The sequence below is a fragment of the Pogoniulus pusillus genome, chromosome 9, assembly GCF_015220805.1.
Source record: "Pogoniulus pusillus isolate bPogPus1 chromosome 9, bPogPus1.pri, whole genome shotgun sequence".
Classification (NCBI taxonomy): domain Eukaryota; kingdom Metazoa; phylum Chordata; class Aves; order Piciformes; family Lybiidae; genus Pogoniulus; species Pogoniulus pusillus.
This window is the reverse complement of record NC_087272.1, coordinates 10,691,819-10,710,179: the sequence shown is the minus strand read 5'-3', so window position 1 is coordinate 10,710,179 and position 18,361 is coordinate 10,691,819. Positions and strand designations below refer to the sequence as shown.

Here is an 18,361-nt window from a genome sequence, read left to right as displayed (position 1 = left end):
TTCAGCAGGAATAAGTTACATTTGTTCTGAACCCATCAGTTTAGTGCTTGTTTCTTGGGGATGGGGGCATCTGTCCGTCAGCAAACACTAGATGGCAGCAGGAAGGGGAGCTGCGCCTTCGATTACTAGCAATTGCAGGCTCTCATGCCCACACATAGCCAGGATCTGGCCTTGAAGCCAGGATTTTGATAGGACACATCCATACATGCCTGTAAGATCTCTCTGTGCTTGCACTAGTGAGTCTGTAGTAACAAGGCAGATGGGGCTATCAGGAGGGTCACACATGCCAGCTGAAGATTTTACCTCCCCTGTAACTTCCTGATGGTGTTTGTGCACTGTCCCTTTTCATCTCAAATTGGTGCAACCTCAGTCAAGGTTAAGTGTCACCTCCTCCCAGTCTTTCTGCAAAATCGGAGGAGTTTGTGCCCTCTCCATCTTTCTGTTCTCCCCCACTAGCTCATTCCACAATGTCCACGTTGCATGAATCCTGTCCTCACAATTCCTGCTTTTTTTCCCCCTTAAAGTGAAGGAGGGCAGCCCTACATGCAGTTGCCTCTCCTTTTTCCAGTTCTTTCTGCTGAGCATTCCAGTTTTCACAACCAGTGACAGCCTTGGATGAACATTCAGGAGCTTTGCTGCCTCAGTACAAGCAGCTCTTGTATGTCTACTGGAGAACACCAAAGGATGAAGGGCAAAAAGAGGCCTGTTCACAACTGGAAGCTTGCAAGCCCCTCTGTCCTCACCCACTCCCTAACCAGCTCTATGGCAGTGGACAGGGCTGCCACTGCCCCAGCTTTCTCAACAACAGCCACTGGTTCCTAGCTCAAGCTCAAATCAAGGGCCTCACATTCCCTGTCCTTTCTCACAAAGGATGCTTCTCCTGGGATGGTTATTGCCATGTTTCCTGTTGTATCCCTGTTCCTCCATCCCAAAGATAGAATCATCAGGGAATCAACCAGGTTGGAAGAGACCTCCAAGATAATCCAGTCCAACCTATCCCCCAGCCCTGTCCAATCAATGAGACCATAGAATCATAGAATCAAATGATCATCAAAGACGCAGCCAAAGAAGCTGCACAAAGATGCAGACCACACAAGAATGACTGCTAATGGTGCTCATCTTCAGGAAACTTCAGAGGAGGTTCTCCAAGCCACCCTAGGTGGTCAGTGTCATGGTCCCAGGTGTCCCAAGGCTTTTGTTTGCTGCCATCACACAAGATGCAGACCTTTGGTCTGGCCCTTTGGCAGAACAAGCATTTTGTGGAGGTCAGTGATCTGCCTTTTCGGGCCATGCCTCCTCTGTTATCCCTGCCAGAGTCCCACAACACATCCTGCACACCTCATCTGGCCAGCCAGATGAAGAACCAGAGCAGAAGATCATCTCCCAAACTCAAGAAATAGTACCTGGTTCCCATCCTGAATTCCCCTGTGATTCTGCTGTGCCAGTAGTGGAGGACACAGTGAGACCAGGATGTGTCAGCTGAGCCTGCTGACAGTCTGGCTGCAGGAGCCAACTGTGTCAGGGCACCTGGACCCACTCCTGGTATGGTATGCTTCACTCTTTGTCTAATGCTGTTGCCAAAACAACATTCCCAGGGGATTTGCCAATAAAGTGTAGTCCTTATAGGGCAGATTTGTACCACAGGACACAGACTGGAAACAGCCTGTCTCAGAGCACAGTCCCAGATTCAATTCAGACCCAGAGCTTGCTCTTGTTCTCCTCAGAGTCATTCAGAAAACAGCACTGTCAGAGATTCAGAGAATGGGTTGGGTTGGAAAGGACCTTGAAGATCATCTAATTCCAACCTCCCTGGCAGGGACACCTTTCACTAGATCAAGTTGCTCTAGGTCCCATCCAATCTGGCCTTGAACATGTCCAGGGAGGGGGCATCCACAACCTCCCTGAGCAACCTGTTCCAGTGTAAAGATTATGCTGTTTATCTTTCCCATCTGCCTGTTGTCTGCAGGCTCAGGTCTAATGCTGTATCTTCCCCTTTGTGTTTCCTGGAATTCAGACCTAAAAGCAACCATATAATGCTCAGTCCTACATGGGTGAGCAGCCTCTGCAGCTCTGTGTTCAACAGCATCAAATGTATAAAGTAGTATGTGCATAGCCACACCTGTGGGTAAACACTGAGGAGCAGCTGAGGGAACTGGGGTTTAGTCTGAAGAAGAGGAGCCTGAGAGGAAACCTCACTGCTCTCTACAACTCCCTGAAAGGATTCTGGAGGGAGGTGGGAGTCTGTCTCTTCTGTCTAGTATCAGGTGATATGATGAGATGAAATGGCCTGAAATTGTGCTGGGGAGGTTTAAGTTGGAGATTAGGAAAAACTTCTTTCCTGCAAGAGTGGCCAGGTACTGGAGCAGACTGCACAGGAAGGTGCCCAGGTGGAGTCAGTGTCCCTGAAGGTGTCCAGGAAATGTGTGGACAGAGCACTTTGGGACATGGTTTAATGGCCATGGTAGTGCTGGGTCGATGGTTGGACTTGATGATTTCAGAGGTCTTTTCCAACCAAAACCAGTTCTGTGATTCTGTGCAACAAGGACACCAGGTATTTAATTACTGCTTGGGGGGGTTCTTTTTGAAAGGACACTTGGAAAATACATATTACTCTATGTTTAACAGAGTGGTAGCTATTAAGTGGATCAGAAGTTTAGAATACCAGGCAAACTTTCTGAAATTCTGTCACAAGCCCATAACCAGTATTTTCCTTTGATGCCACATAAACAAAGCATCAGGTCATTATCTTGGTGAAACAGAGGCAGTGCTGTTTGCCAGATACAATTTGTGAGATATTTGGCAGCCTTTGCAGCTGTAAACCAATTCTATCATTACCCCTGTAATGTCTTACCAAGAGTCAGGAGACCCTGGGAACAAGCAAGAAGTGGTTCTCAAGTTCTTCTAGCATGATCTAATGTGTATATTTGTAGAGTTCACCCAGATAAATTATATGGTAGATGGTACTTTTTAAAAAAGAAGAAGGGTTTTGTGGGTTTATTTTAATTGAAATAGTGTGTACTTGAGCTGACCACATGATTGCCAATAATTGGCAGTCTCTGTTCTACACTCTGTAATCCAGTATTAAATGGCAAATATATTTATATTTCAGTGATATTTATGTCTCAGCGATTTCTGATTCTGTTTAGCTCTGGGCAACCTAAAATCCATTAGAGATGATATATAGGGAGGCACACACAATTCTTTGGCCATCATCATCATCATTTTCTAAAGAACAGGCTTACTGTTCAAAATCCAGCATTTGCATTTTGATAGGAATGTTAGAATGGGTTAGGTTGGAAGGGACCTTAGAAATCATCTACTTCAACCTTCCTGCCATGGACAGGGACATATCTTAACTATCAGGTTTCTCACGGCCTCATCAAACCTGGCTTTGAACACCCCCAAGGAGAGGACATCCACAGCCTCCCTGGGCAGCCCATTCCAGAGTTTCACCACCCTCATACTGAAGAACTTCTGCCTAAGATCCAGTCTAAGCCTGCTCTCCCTCAGCTTCAAACCATTCCCCCTTGTCCTGTTGCTAGACACCCTTATGAAAAGTCCCTCTCTAACCTCTCTGTAGGTTCCTTTCAGGTTTTGGAAGGCAGCTCTATGGTCCCCCTGGAGTCTTCTCTTCTTGAGGCTGAACAACCCCAGCTCCCTCAGCCTATCCTCATAGCAGAGGTGCTCCTGCCCTTGGATCATCTTTATGGCCCTCTTCTGGACTTGCCCCAAGAGCTCTGTGTTCTTCTTATGATGGAGACACCAGAACTGGATACAGTAGAATTCTCACAGAAGCAAAGGGGAAGAATCCCCTCTCTGGTCCTGCTGGCCACACTCCTCTTGATGCAGCCTAGGATATGGTTTGAAGTGACTGGGTTTTCAAAACTGGTAACATTTAGCAGCTTTCTGTCAATCTTATAGTAGTTGACAGATGCTAAGGACTTTTGGAAAGTGAATTCTGTCCCTCGATTCTCTTGATAAATCATAGAATCAACCAGGTTGGAAGAGACCTCCAAGATCATCCAGTCCAACCTAGCACCCAGCCCTATCCAGTCAACTAGACCACGGCACTAAGTGCCTCATCCAGGCTTCTCTTGAACACCTCCAGGGACAGTGACTCCACCACCTCCCTGGGCAGCCCATTCCAATGGCAAATCACTAGGGGCTTTTATCAAGTACATGCTAGACTTCCTAGTGGAATCAACTAAGTTCCCACTTCTGCAGGATCTGGGATTTTAGGGTTTTTTTAATTAAATCACACATCTATGTGTTTTTCTCCCCAAGAGCTTGTTCCTGGAAAGGGATGGTGTCTGGCCCCTAGCTGGAGCTCTGCAGGCTTCTTTGCTATGTGTAATGTTGGATATGTAGCCACTAAAGTTGGATCTGTCTCTTAGCTGTGCTTTGCTTGAAGAGCTGATGCTACATCATCATCATCATTACTATTATTATCCATTATTTAGTTGTTTTGCTCACAGGCCAGGATCCTGGAGGTCAGATGCTACACAGGGCACAGTGCAAATGACAACCTGTTCCCTGCAAGCACCTTTAGCATAAAGAAATAGAAAGCAGCTGATGTCCTCATGCATCAGCAGTGTACAGGACCATTGCTTATGCCATCCCAGCTCATCTGAGCTACAAATAAACATGCCACATAATCCACATGGACAGGTCACACCATTTCTTGTGCACAACATTACAACTGCAAGCCCTGGCTGCTCTAACCGAATTCAACAGCTGCTGCATTCCCATTTCTAAAGGGGTCTCAGGGGCCCAAGACTGAAACAAAAGCCCAAGCTTTTTCCCAAAGGAAACAAGAGTGTAGCAGGACAAACTAACCTGGACATCGGGGTCAACCAACTTTGGAATCTGAACCAGATTCCTCAAGGAAGTCACCACCAGATCTCCCATTGCTACAATCCAGGCCAGCAAGTGGGAGATCAGCTCTTTCTGTCAGGTTTGCAAGACTGCCACAGTCACTCAGTGCTCCTCAGTTCAACCCTGTCCTACCTGATGTTTAGCATTTGCTATCTTCAGAGGGGCATGTGGTTGAGTGGGGATGGACTGAGGCTTGAGGAGGGTAGACTGAGACTGGATATTAGGAAGAAGTTCTTTCCAATGAAGGTGGTGAGACACTGGAACAGATTGTCCATGAGGCTGTGGATGGATGCTCCCTCCCTGGAGGTGTCCAAGACCAGGGTGGATGAGGCCTTGAGCAATCTGGGCTAGTGGAGGGTGTCCCTGCCCATGGCAGGGAATTGGAACTAGATGATTTCTGAGGTCCCTCCCAACCCAAACCATTCTATGTGGGTGAAGAAAATCTCTCTCTGTTTCACTTCTAGGTTGGGGGTGGGTGGATTAGCTGAGCCTTAAATCCAAATCAGGCACCTGCAGAGTGAGGCAGAGTCTGTTCCTGCTTGTTGGAAACTGCAGAGAAACCCTGAGATGTGAAGTCATGCTTTGTGGGCACAGGCCTTGTTTTGCTCTGGATGGGAAGCTGGGATGAAGCATTCTGTCTCCTCCCTGGTTGTCCAAGAGCAGAACTGCAAGGTTAATAGAAAAGGTGGTTTTAGGTACAGCTTAAAAACAACCTCACAACCTTTCTACTCCTCGCAATAGTCAGCCTGATCTCAGCCAAGGCCTAGAGGTGAAATATAAAGAGCACTCAAGTTACTTATGCTTATTCTTTCCACTTTTTTTCCACAGTGCTTGTCAAGCCTGTTAGCAGGAAAGTTCAACACACTAAAAAAAACAAACAAAAAGCCTCAGCTTCACTGAGAAACTGTTTAAAGTCCCTGTGAAACCATGCTTAATTAACTGTCTGGTGTCATGTTGTGTAAGTGACAGACTCTTTTTTCCCTTCCTTGTGGTTTCCACAGTTCTGTGCATGGGTGCCATCCCAATTTAATGACCTAGAATTATGCCTAATTGCTGTTCTGCTCTTCTTTCCCACACCATGTGGGGCAATGAACTTTTCTCAAGACAGCAGTGCCTTAGCTTTTTTTTTTCCCTTTCTTTCCTACTGCTGTTTGCACTTATATCCTCTTTGTGTCCTGATCTTAAGGCCTTTAAAACTAATCATTTTCCATAGCATGGAAAGAGAATGGCATTGCACCTCTTGCACTGCTTCCCGAAGGACAGTTTCCCCAGGCTTGCTGGACACAGTGCCATCCAAGCAAGATGTTTAAACTCCTCCTCCTCAGTAAGGAGTCATAGCACCTTCTGGGCACAGGAGTCATCATTCTGAATGTCTGACACAGGTTAAGTAAATCACATCCTAGAAATACTCCCCCCCTCCCTTTTGTCTTCAAAAGGGTGAAGACAAATAACTGCAACATAAGCATATATCCCAAATATGTGTAAAGCAAAGGGAGAGGAGCAGTACCCATAATGGCTGTGTTGTAATAGGTCCAGTAGCTAAAGGAAGATGTGGAACAAGGAAGTATCAGGACCAGAGGCAGACTGAAAGATGCAAGGGAGGATAAAAGGCAGCACACCTCATCTATCACATAGCTTAAATATGCCACATTAGGCAGTTAAAAAAAGAAGAAGGGCATTAGTATGTGTGTTAGAAGTGTTAGAATATCCTTTGCCTACTTCATTTGCATCTCATGGTGCAGTGCAGACAACTTTCTGAGTTTCTAAAGTGAAACGCTTGCTGTGCTCCACCTTTTCTGCCAAAGCATAACCCTAGAATTGTAATTTTTGTCATCAGGAGCATATGGAGCATAGGAGTAAGCTATGTTGCTCCAGCATCTGAATATCCAGCAACTCCCATGTTGAGAAAAAGGAAAAAAAAAAGAAGAAAGAAAAGAGGCAAGCTCTTTCAGAGGGTGCTGTTTCTATTTTGAAACCCTACTCTGTCAAATTTAGTTCCTATGTGACAAGTGAAAGCTTGTGACAAGCCGAACCTCTTTTTCCCTTGCCCCCACGCACTGCTGAGCTACATCCCATGGTTCTGTTGCCACTGAGCTAGCACCAGCCTGGGTGTCTCAAGGTGCTTTAGACTCCATGCCTGCCAGGCTCTCAGAGCTGCTGAATTCATACCTCTGATGGCTCTGCACACCATGAAAAGCAAGACTGCTGTATGCCTGTGCTTGCTGTGGGAAAGGAGTGAAGGTTAATTTAGAGCACTCCAGAAGAAAGGCTGAGATGCTTACAACTCAGAGGCATTCATGTTACCTCTGGAAACCATGATCTGCAGAGCTGGCCTGCCAAGTGGCTGAAGGAAGTGGTCTTGTTAGAGTAAGATGCCCGTTTTGACTGAAACTGCTGAAGGAAGGCTAAACCAACAAAACTAAGAAGCTTCAAAACAGCTTTTGAAAGCTGCAGTGTCTGAGTAAAGGCCTTTGCCTAACTGCAATTTTAATACTAAAGCTGGCACCTCTCAGTACAATAATGAGCCAAAGACAGGACATGCTAAACATATCATATACTCATAGAATGGCTTAGATTGGAAGGGACCTTAGAAATCATCTACTCCAACCTCCCTGCCATGGACAGGGATGCCATTTGACTTGGTTGCTCATGGCCTCATCAAACCTGGCTTTGTACACCCCCAAGGAGGGGACATCCACAGCCTCCCTGGGCAGCCCATTCCAGAGTTTCACCACCCTCATACTGAAGAACTTCTTCCTAAGATCCAGACTAAGCCTGCTCTCCCTCACTTTGAAACCATTCCCCCTTGTCCTGTTGCTTGACACCCTTATTGTCCTGCTCCAGGAGGGGGATGTCCTGCTCCGGCAGGGGAGTTGGACTCGATGATCTCTTTGTGTCCCTTCCAACCCCTAACATCCTGTGATCCTATGAAACATCACTCTCCAGCCTTCCTGTAGGTTCCTTCCAGGTTTTGGAAGACAGCTCTACGGTCTCCCCAGAGTTTTCTCCTCTTGAGGCTGAACAACCCCAGCTCCCTCAGCCTATCCTCATAGCAGAGGTGCTCCGTCCCTTGGATCACATTACTCTCCTCCCAAATCATGCTAAACTGTGCCTACAAGGCAGCAACAGCTGGGATTAGGGTAAAATAAACCATGAGGGAATGACCTGTCCTGGGGGAAAGACCGTGGATTTGCAGAGACATGGATGTTCAGCCGGCTGTGCTGCTCTTCCTTCACCCAAGATAGGGACATCTGGTTGGTACGAACTGCACCTTCAATGCAGGGCTGAACTTCTGCTGCAATATTATCACTGTTACACATTAGCACTATTGCAAACATTTGCACCTGACTGTGTTGGATGTTACTTGAGATTTATTAACTTCAGCTCAAGCACCTGAAGTCAGTGCATTTAGCACTGGCAGCGCCCAGTCTCTTTTATCTGTCACTTCAGTAAATTAAACCTGCCTGAACCCCTGTCAGTGCAAGTCCTTACTGGGGCACTGGAAAAGAGTCAAGCATTGATTTTGCAAAGCAGTTCCAGTAAGAGTCCTGAGACTCTGAGTCAGGCAGATGTTGGGATAGTGACAGTGAGGGCCAAGGGGATAAGGTGGTGGTCGGCAGCAGAACAAGGGGCAGTGAGCACAAACTAGAACACAAGAAGCACATGGAGTAGAATTCTTTACTCTGAAGGTTAACAGAGCACTGGACCAGGCTGCCCAGAAAGGTCGTGGAGCTCCTGCCCAGGAGAGTTCCCACATCTGGCTGCGTTCCTGCGCAGTTCGCTCTCGGTGACCCAGCTTTGGCAGGGGTTTGGACCAGATGATCTCCATGGGTCCTTTCCAACCCCTACCGCCCTGTGGTTCTGTGACTTTCTGTTCTGCAAAGCAGGGTTTCAAAGAGCTATGGGCCTGAGACGACTCTCATCCTTTAACAGTTTAGGAGCAGGGCAGTACAGGTTCCCGAGCTTAACCCGCGCCTACGGGGTTGGCTCGGCTGATGGCTGCGGGCATGCTGTTCTTCACCGGAGCACGCCGCAGGGTGTGTGTGCCATGCTCTGCCACCCGGGCTCTGTCACTGTCCGCATCTCACTGCAGACGGGAGAGCCCCTGGCAGAGGCGCGGTCCCGCCCTCACGTCTCTCCCCGCAGACTGCGCAGCTGAAGGCACCCACAGCGTGAGGCGCCCAGCCCGAGATGGCGGCGCCGCGCTCCGGCCCGCCTGACGTCACTTCCCGCCGCGCCTCGCCCCGACCGGCCGCGCTTCCCAATGGCGGCGGCGGCGGCGGCCGCGGGGGCAGGGGGCGGCTCGGCGGCGCTGGGCGACAGCGCAGCCATCGACTACTCGGTGCATGAAGCGTGGAACGAGGCCACCAACGTCTACCTGCTGGTGGTGTTGGCCAGCCTCGCCCTCCTGGTCTACGCCCGGCGGTGAGAGCAGGCCGCTGGGGGCGTGCGGGGAGGCCGCGGGGGCGGGACGAGAGCTGCCGCCGGGCTGCGACGGCGCCGGCCCCACGTGTAGCCGGCCCGGGCCCGGCAGCTCACCGCCTTTCGCCCCCCTCACAGGAACAAGAGGAGGATCATGCGCATCTTCACCTTACCCCCGGCCGCCGAGACGCCCCCCGAGCCCAACTTCTATGACAGCATGAAAAAGATTCGCCTGCGGCAGCAGCTGGAGATGTACTCGATCGGTAAGTGAAAGGAACGGGAGGCCACCCCGGGCCTGCGGCAGCAGCTGGAGATGTACTCGATCGGTAAGTGAAAGGAACGGGAGGCTACCCCGGGCCTGCGGCAGCAGCTGAAGATGTACTCGATCGGTAAGTGAAAGGAACGAGAGGGTTGCCTAGGCCTCTGGGGACAGTTACTGCAGGAGTGCCCTCGAACTTGCCTGTCTTATAATTTATAAGAGGGGGAAATCAGGCTGGAGCCCCTGTCCCACAGGACCATGTGAGCACAGGTTCTGCAGGTGCAATGGTTACAGCATTGAGGTGTGAAGAGACGTACGGGGTGAGGTGAGGGAGCCTCAGTGGGATTCCCATCTAGCTGTCAAAACTAGTCTAGTGTTGAAGTTAAAAGGAGCTAGGGAAGTCTGCATGTTGTGAAAGTGTGGATAGATTTGTGGAATCATGAGTAAATCAACTTCATAACTTCAAAATAAGTGAGACTTTTGCTCTACAGACAAGTGTTGCTACTCCCATCTTAATGCTGAAGGTCAGGATGGAGGTAGGAAAGAGCCCCATTCTCTGGAATATGGGATTCCAGAATCACAGGATGGTAGGGGTTGGAAGGCACCTCTGAAGATCATTAGTCCAACCCTCCTGCTAAAGCAAGGTCACTTAGATATTACAGAGGTCCAATTCAGAGAAACACCTGCACTTCCTTTGCCTCTACCTGCAGAGGTAATCCAGGTAATAAATACTTGATGACTTGAAACCATCTTTTAAATGTAAAGATCTAATGTAAAGATGATTCTTAAATCAGGCATTCTGTAGGTATGAAAAAAAGGTTGTGCTTCCAACAGAGGCACGCCTGCTGACATTCAGTGGTGATGCTTGTTCCACCACACAACTCTTTGATCTTCTTTTGTCTTGCTAAGCATGTTAATTTTGAAGTCAGTGTAGTTGCCATCTTGTGGTTTGGGTATTGTGGATGAGTGATGGGGAGATCAACAGTGTGACAGTGTTCAGGCCATTTGTAATAATACTTCTGAAGCCATGGCCTTTAATTTTCATTTTCCTTTCTAAATGAATAGACCTGAATAGAACCCTAGTTCTCTGCCATTAATTTACTGACATCTTGCCATGACCCTACTGTTCAGCCTTTCAAAGGTCATACACTAAGGGACCAGTTCCACAGGGTGACTGAAACTTTTGTGTGGCTAAGTTGTGACATTATATTCTCTAATGATTGTTACCATATTTGTATGGGTAGATATATAGATGTGTATCCATGCACACACATGGACAAGCTGGATTGATGGGCTGAGGCCAGAGGGATGAGATTAAATGAGGCTAATTGTTGGGTTCTGCACTTGGGTTGTGACAATCCTGCGAGTGCTCTGGGCTTTGGGCAGAGTGGCTGGAAAGCTGTCCACCAGAGAAAGACCAGGAGGTGTTGACTGATGGTGGCTGAAGACGAGCCAGTGTATACTCTAGTAGCCAAGGTCACCAGCGTCCTGGCCCAGATCAGCAATAGTGTGACCAGCAGGATCAAGCAAGAGATTATCCCCCTGTAGTCAGCACTGATGAGGCCACACCTTGAGTACTGTGTTCACTTTGGGGCTTCTCACTACAAGGAATACCTCGAGGTGCTATAGTGGATCCAGAGAAGGGCAACAAAGCTGGTGAAGGATCTGGAGAGCAGGTCTGCTGAGGAGCAGCTGATGGAGCTGGTATTGTTTAGGCTGGAGAAAAGGAAGCTGAGTGGAGACCTCATTGTTCTCTACAAATCCCTGAAAGGAGGTCAGATTGAGGTGGGTGGTCTCTTCTCCCTAGCATTAAGTGGTAGGATGAGAAGAAACAGTTTAAAGTTGCACCAGGGGATGTTTAGGTTGGATATGAGAAGAAACTTGTTGATGGAAAAGATTCTCAAACACTGAAACAGTTTCCCTAGAGAAGTGGTTGAATGAAGAAGTGGTGGAGACCTTTACGTGTATTTAAAAGAGGCAGAGAGATGTTGCTGAGGGTCATGGGATAGCACCAGGCTTGGTAGAGTTAAATAATGGTTGGACTTGTTGGTCTTAAAGGTTTTCTCCAACCAAACAGATTCTATGACTCTATAGGTACCTGTACATTATAAATGGTATTGTCTTTTTTTTTCAGCAAGGAAGTACGAGCAGCAGCAGCAGCAGCCACCAAAACAGACTGAAAGTGTGCAGCTCTCAGTGGAGTGAAGCCCTCATTTGTAGGACCTCAGGATATATTTCTAGTGCTGGTGGCAAAAGTCGCTGTGGGACCGTTACCAATGCCTCTTAATCCATGCATAGCTGAAGGCAAGAGGCAAAGGAAGTGGACTCGTCTAAAAACTTTGTTCTTGGCAGCTTTTCTCAGCCCCATGAAGTAAGTGTGGGTGCCTCCTGAAATATTCAGCATGAAAGTACCAAACACAAGGCACAGCTGCTCAGAGAAGCCTCTGAGGGTTGAGAAATACCTTCTAACCAGTGTTTTAATTTATTTCTGCCAGCACCTTGGAAATTGGCTCCTACCTTCTCTGCCAATGACACCCTAGAGAAAGCAGGGCAGTACCTCACTGCCTGGAAACTATTTTGTTCCTTGCATACACAATACTGTGAAGAGTTCTGGATCAACTTGGAGAACAGAGAAGTACACAGTGCTGTGAACTGTATGTCTAGAAGACACTTAAAGCTAATACTATGCTAATAGCAAAAGTGGTTAGCTTGATTTAGTCAAAATGCTTTGAAGAATGGGATTGTCTAAAAATATGCATAAAGAGAAAGGTCATTGCTTAAACATCACACCCTAGTTACTTTTTTCTTTCGAGGTAAATCACAAATTTGGAGAATACTGCAGAAATTGCTTATTAATAAAAGCATCTAATGCTGAAAACTACTCAAAGATGTAACACACTGTAATTCCTAATGTTACACAGCTTGAGAAGGCCAAGTGGTAAATGTTAAGAGAGCACAGACTGCTGGCAGTGGATGCCCAGAAAGTTTTTCATTCAGTTCTGTGCTGAAATACATCAAGACTTGGAGCAGCAGGACAACCACTCTGCAGTTCCAATCACATATGAGGAAACTTGTCTTTGTTCACCAAGGCTTGTTTATCAGACTGTTAACTATCTGTATTTTAGTGTCTGCAGGGATGGTAAAACATCATGTGGGCCATACTGAGGTGGCAAGAGGTGGCTAAGTCAGTCTGCCCCTTGAAGAGGGCTCAGTTGGGTCAGGTAACCCAGGACAGCAGAAGCATTAACTGTCTGGAGCTGAAAGCTGGTGGGAGGAAGCCCCGTTCCCACACAGTAGTAGCTTAGAGAAAGACTGGAGGATGCCAGATCCCCTCAGACTGCCAGCAGCTCAGCTGTGCTTCCTGGCTTCCTCCTGCTGCCTTCCCAGAATCGCAGAACAGTAGAGTTGGAAGTGACCTCTCAGGATTCCCTTGTCCAGCACCCCTGCAGTGCAGGATCCCCTAGAGGAAGTCACACAGGAACACATCCATAGGGCTTTGGAATGGTTCCAGAGATGGAGACTCCACGACCTCTCTGGGCAGTCTGTTACACTGCTCTGTCATTCTCAAAAGTCAAGATTTTTTTTCCCTGTGTTTGCATGGGACTTAGAGTGTTCCAGTTTGTGTCCACTGACTCTTGTCTCGTCATTGACATTCAGAGTCTGGCCCCATCCTCCTAACAGTAACCCTGTCGATATTGATCAGCATTATTGAGATGTCCCCTCAGTCTCCTCCAAGCTTAAACAGTCCTAGGTCTCTCAGCCTTTCCTGGTAATCAGAGTCCTCTGGTCATCGTAATGGCTCTCCACTGGCCTCTTTCCCACAGCTTCCTGTCTCTCCTGAACTGAGGAGCCCAGAATTAGGTGCAGTACTCCAGATGAGGCCTCACCAGGGCAGAGAATCGAGGGAGGAGGACCTCCTTCGACCTGCTGGCCACACACTCCGGAACGCACCACTGGCCGCCTTGGCTGTGAGGGCACATGGTCCTCCCAAGTCCATTTGCCCATACTCTCCAGCAGGGCAGCCCCTAACCTGCCCTGATCCGTGGGGCTGTGCTTCTGTGCTTCCCCAAGCGCAAGAGCTCACCCTTGCCCTCACTGAATTTCGTTACGGGTGCATGTCTCAGTGGATGGCAGCACAGCCTGGCGCGGCGTCAGCCACCTCTCCCACTTCGGTACCCTACGTTACTCTGGCCGTACACGGGCTCTGCTCCGCGCTACGTCGCCGTAGCCCCATGGTAACAGACCCACCTCCGGCCGAGCGCCCGGTGCGCGGATGCCCGCCCGGCAGGGACCTTCCCTCCGCGTCCCCATCCGCTCCCGGAAGCGGAGCCCTTCCGCCCTCCCCCCGCTTCCCGCACCAACCTCACTTCCTGCCGCCGCTTCCGCCTCCGGGCTGAGCCGGCTGCTGCTGCCGCTGCTGTTGCCGCCGCTGCCGCTGCTGCTCGGAGGGCGCCCGCCGGGCGGTGAGTGGGGTCACGGCGGGGCCCGGCCCGCCCGCGCTGAGGGGAACGGGGAGGAGGCCGCAGTGAGGCGGGAAAGGGCTGCCCGAGGCGAAAGCGCGGGAGGAGAGCGGGCGGCTGGGGCTGGCCCCGCTCCGCTGGAGGCCCAGGGGACGGCTGCCTGCCGCCGGACTGGGTGGGTTTTCCTCGCCATCCTCCAGGGGAGGGTTCTCCGCCTCCCGTGTCCGGCTGAATCACCCCGCGGGCACCGCGCCGCTTTCCCGGCGTGGGGCTGGCGGCTGTACGGAGAGCTCAGCCCGCCTTCCCGCCAGCCCTGCCCACCCGAGCGGCCACACGGGGAGCAGGCAGCGCGGGCAGAAGCCCTTCCAATGGCGCATCTTGGGGAGCGCTCGGCGGGACCCTCACCTCAGCAGTCCTGCCCGGCCGAGCGGCCAGGCGTTGTTGAGGGAAGCAGCGTGTCAGACCGTACCCCTCCTTTCCCGTTTGCTAACCCCAGCCGCCAGTCTGTGTCCGTAGCCTATCATTTTACACTTCTCCCTCGGGCCAGGCTAGAATCACCGTGAAACGCTTAGAAATAGTGAGCAGCTTGCAGCTCCGCTCCTCTTCACTCACGGACCTGAGGTGGTGGCGCAAGTATCTCACAAGCTTCTTTGTGGAGACAAAGCGTTACTAAGGAGAAGCAACAAAAGCAAAAAGGGTTTACAAGAGTCTATACCTTTTGTATTTGCTAGGGCGTTAGATGAATGCTGCTTGAGCCGTAAGCTGGCCAGCCTAAGGCCAGGCTGGATGGGGCTCTGAGCAGCCTGGTTTAGTGTGAGGTGTTCCTGCCCATGGCAGGGGGGTTGGAGCTAAATCATCCTCCTGGTCCCTTCCGGCCCCTACAGTTCTGTGATTCTATAAGTGGAGAACACTGGTGGTGCTTTGTTTTCTTAAGTACAGCTACTGAAGTTCTGTCCCAGCAAAACTACTCTCCTGGTTTGTTGCAGGCTTTCATAATTCAGTTCTGCAGTACCAGTGTGCTTTGGGCCCGAAGGTGCTGTCAGCTTCTGAGTTTTTACCTCGGATTTCTGCAGTGGTTTTTGCCCACTAATTCCTGATATTGCACATAGAGAAAAAAGTGTGGAAAAACACCCAGTGGTAGTAAAAAAATCAGTGCCTAAAAGCAAAGGCAGAGAGAGTGGCTATGGTGGCTTAAAGAAACCTGAAAACAAAAGACAGGGACAATAGGTCTGGGGGTGGTTGTGTTTGTGCCCATTCATTGTAGCGGCCTGAAAACAAAAGACAGGGACAATAGACCCTGTGGGGGGGTTTATGTTTGTGTCCATTCATTGTAGTGGCCTGAAAACAAAGACAGGGACAATAGGTCTGGGGGGGAGGTTGTGTTTGTGCCCATTCATTATAGTGGGGCTTCTAGGCGTGCAGAGGAATGGATTCTCAAACTGTTGTGGAACTTTGTTCATGCTGAATTCTTAGATGTCTGGGATGGGGAAAGCTTCTGACCTTTAAAATAATTGTGCCAAAGTTATCTTTAGTCGAGTTTATTTTTGAGAACGCTGCACAGAGGCAAATCTTTCTGGATTACCCAATCTATTGTGATATGTAGATTTAGTGGTGCCTACTTATGCAAAGCGTGCTAGGGAAGATCTTCAAAGCAGTTTAAATGTCTCATCTGTGAAGTACTGCTAAAAAAGCATTAACGAGTTGCTTTCAGTTGTAAGTTATTGAGGATCTGACCACTCTGTTGTGTCCGTGGGAGCTGCTGAACAGTCAGATCTTTGTAAATGCAGTCTTCAGGTGGAGCTACAACCATGACACTATGACAATCTTACATGAAAGCTATCATCTTCTGTTAAGTGGTGGAGAGGTCATCTCTCCTAAGATGTGCCTGGCTATGTTTGAGACAGTGCTGCACAGAAGACCAGAGCTTTCCAGATAGAGTTTATATAAATTCTGTGACGAGTATTTAGAAGGTCATAAAATTCTAAGCTATGAACGTGGCTGTTTGAAGCTGAAGAAGTTGTAAACTTTGTGGGCCTTGTAGTGAAAGTATCTTCCCTTGTGCCATGAGCAATTTAAGTTCTCGTGCAGTGTTACATGCCTGCATAGTAGGAATCTAGCCATGAGAGTTAAGAATTTTAGCAGCATGATGCACAAGTGGTGCTAAACTTGCTCTCAAACTCCCCTTACAAAACTGCCTGGTCCATCGAGAAGACCTGCAGAGGAAGCCTTTGCTGTACCACTGGTACTGCTGATGCCAGTAGAAGCTCTGAAAGAGAGAAGTTCTGAGTGCCTTCATCCAAGGATGGTTTGTGGGGGAGCTTCTTCAGCTCAGCCCAAAATTATTCATTGAGAATATTCTAACCTATGATGACTACTTCTGTAATCAACGTTTTGCATATATGATCAGGCAGCATTGGCCAAAAGCCTGCTGACAGCACAGGGCTCTGGAATGCCTCCCTGTGTTGCCTGTGGAGTTAATTCACATTAGCTTACTTCCCTGAGCTTAATCGCTCCTTTTAAAGTCCTCCTGAGCTCAGGAGTGCCGCTGCTATTGAGCAAGCTGAAATTACACACGCTGCGGAGAGAACGGTGCCTATGTTGCAACTTAACCTGTCTTTCGGAGGAACTGAAAGGATTTTGCCCCGGCCCTAATTTCTGCATTAAAGAGATTGGCAATTGTCACTACGTGACTTCTTCAAGGGGGAAGAAACCACCTTGCTGGGAAACCTGTTATTAACTCGGTGATGTCTTTGGCCTGTTATGCCTAAAGAGCATTAGCGTCTGGAGGAGGCTTGCTGACGCTCCGAATCAGAAGTAGGGATCAAAAGGCGTTCCCTGTCCTTTCCAAACACTTAAACCATGCTTTAGTCATGGTGAGGAACCTGGGTGATGTTACCTAGTTTATTAATGTAGTCACTCAAACAAAAAGGCAGTGCTTGATCCTGTCCTTGAGACACAGCTGTCACTGAAGAGCAGGAGGTGTCAGTGCTTCAGTCGTCCCCCCCCCAAGAATGGAGGTAAGGTCCTTTACTTTGTAGCCCATTTCTGTTGTGGCATTAGAGTTAAGAGCAAGTTTCTTCACAGAGTGATTTGCCATTGGAATGGGCTGCCCAGGGAGGTGGTGGAGCCACCGTCGCTGCAGGTGTTGAACAAAAGCCTGGATGAGGCACTTAGTGCCATGGTCTGGTTGAGTGGATAGGGCTGGGGGATAGGTTGGCCTGGATGATCTTGGAGGTCTCTTCCAACCTGCTTGATTCTGTGATTCTTGTAATCTGACAAGTTCCGTCAGAAGCTGATGTCACCTGGGTCAGGGGGACTCCTTGCTGCCGAAGAGACTGAGGGTGACCAGAGATACTGACCACTACCAGAACACTCTGAAGCCAGCACATGTGTCTCATGAGAAACCTGATGTCGGGGGGTGGAAATTTGTGCTGCTGCTTCTGTAACATGGCAAGAAGGGAGGAAGTAAAAAAAAAACCCCACACATTGTGTTAAGAGCGAAAGGCTCAGGATTCTTCCTGCCTTTTTTCCAACTCTGATTAAAAAAAAAACAACAACCCAGGGCTGATAAAACTTCCCAGTGCCCTTTTCCCTGTGAAATCTGTGTTTGCAAGGAAAAGGCTAAGAGCCTTTTTCAGAACGAAGGTGCTTTGCCTGATTTTTTTTTGCAAGGAATGTCTCAGCCTTGGGTGTTAACTTTAATAAAAATAATTCCTGATCTTTTTATGGAATATCTAAATTCTGGGCGTTACTTTAACAAAAATAACTTCAAACTCCAAGATTAACAGAATTGCTAAATGAGAAAAACAGTAAACTGAATTTGGAATTTCTGAACCAAGCCCTCGAAGGCAATTTGTGGCACATATCCAGAAAAAAGAAAAGGGGGGGAAGAAAAGAAAAAAATCACATCCTTACAAAATAGCCATGTATCTTCTTTCTCAATTACAGCTAAGCACTGCTTGGGAAAGTGTTTCTCCCCTTGCAGAGCCCTGGGAATGAGATGTCTTAAGAGAACTGGGTTTAATTTTAACAGTAAAACGAATGAAGAATCCTAAAGAAGGGGGTGGCCAAATGAGAGAGTTGCTGAAATTGGAGTCAGAAAAAATACCTTACATGTGCATATCTGAAGAGCTGCGTGGATCCCAAGCCTGAGAAGGAGTCCCCTGCAGTTCCTGTCAAGCTGTCAGACTTGCTGGAACTGGTTTTAAACATCCATGATATGCAAAAGGCATGCAGGGATCTATAGCTTGCTCCCGAGGAAGAGCCTGGTTTGGGCAAGATTACAGAAACGTTTGTCTTTTTTTTTTTGTAGTGGTATAGAAGGAGTGTTTTGAAAAGACTCAGC

The 18,361-nt window shown here is 48.6% G+C and overlaps 1 protein-coding gene across 2 annotated transcripts; it reads left to right on the top strand.

Annotated features, from left to right (window-relative positions):
• Positions 1 to 9,094: 9,094 nt before the first annotated feature.
• Positions 9,095 to 12,437, top strand: SMIM19 (small integral membrane protein 19). Of its 2 annotated transcripts, XR_010303327.1 has the most exons (4): positions 9,095 to 9,300; positions 9,436 to 9,560; positions 11,691 to 11,927; positions 12,052 to 12,437. XR_010303327.1 is itself a non-coding variant. In XM_064148504.1 (3 exons), the coding sequence occupies exons 1-3, from the start codon at positions 9,140 to 9,142 to the stop codon at positions 11,759 to 11,761; spliced, it is 357 nt and encodes a 118-aa protein (XP_064004574.1). In that variant the 5' UTR covers positions 9,095 to 9,139; the 3' UTR covers positions 11,762 to 12,437. The 2 variants fall into 2 exon arrangements, 1 of the variants encoding a protein (XP_064004574.1); XM_064148504.1 differs by having other exon boundaries at positions 11,691 to 12,437.
• Positions 12,438 to 18,361: the final 5,924 nt, after the last annotated feature.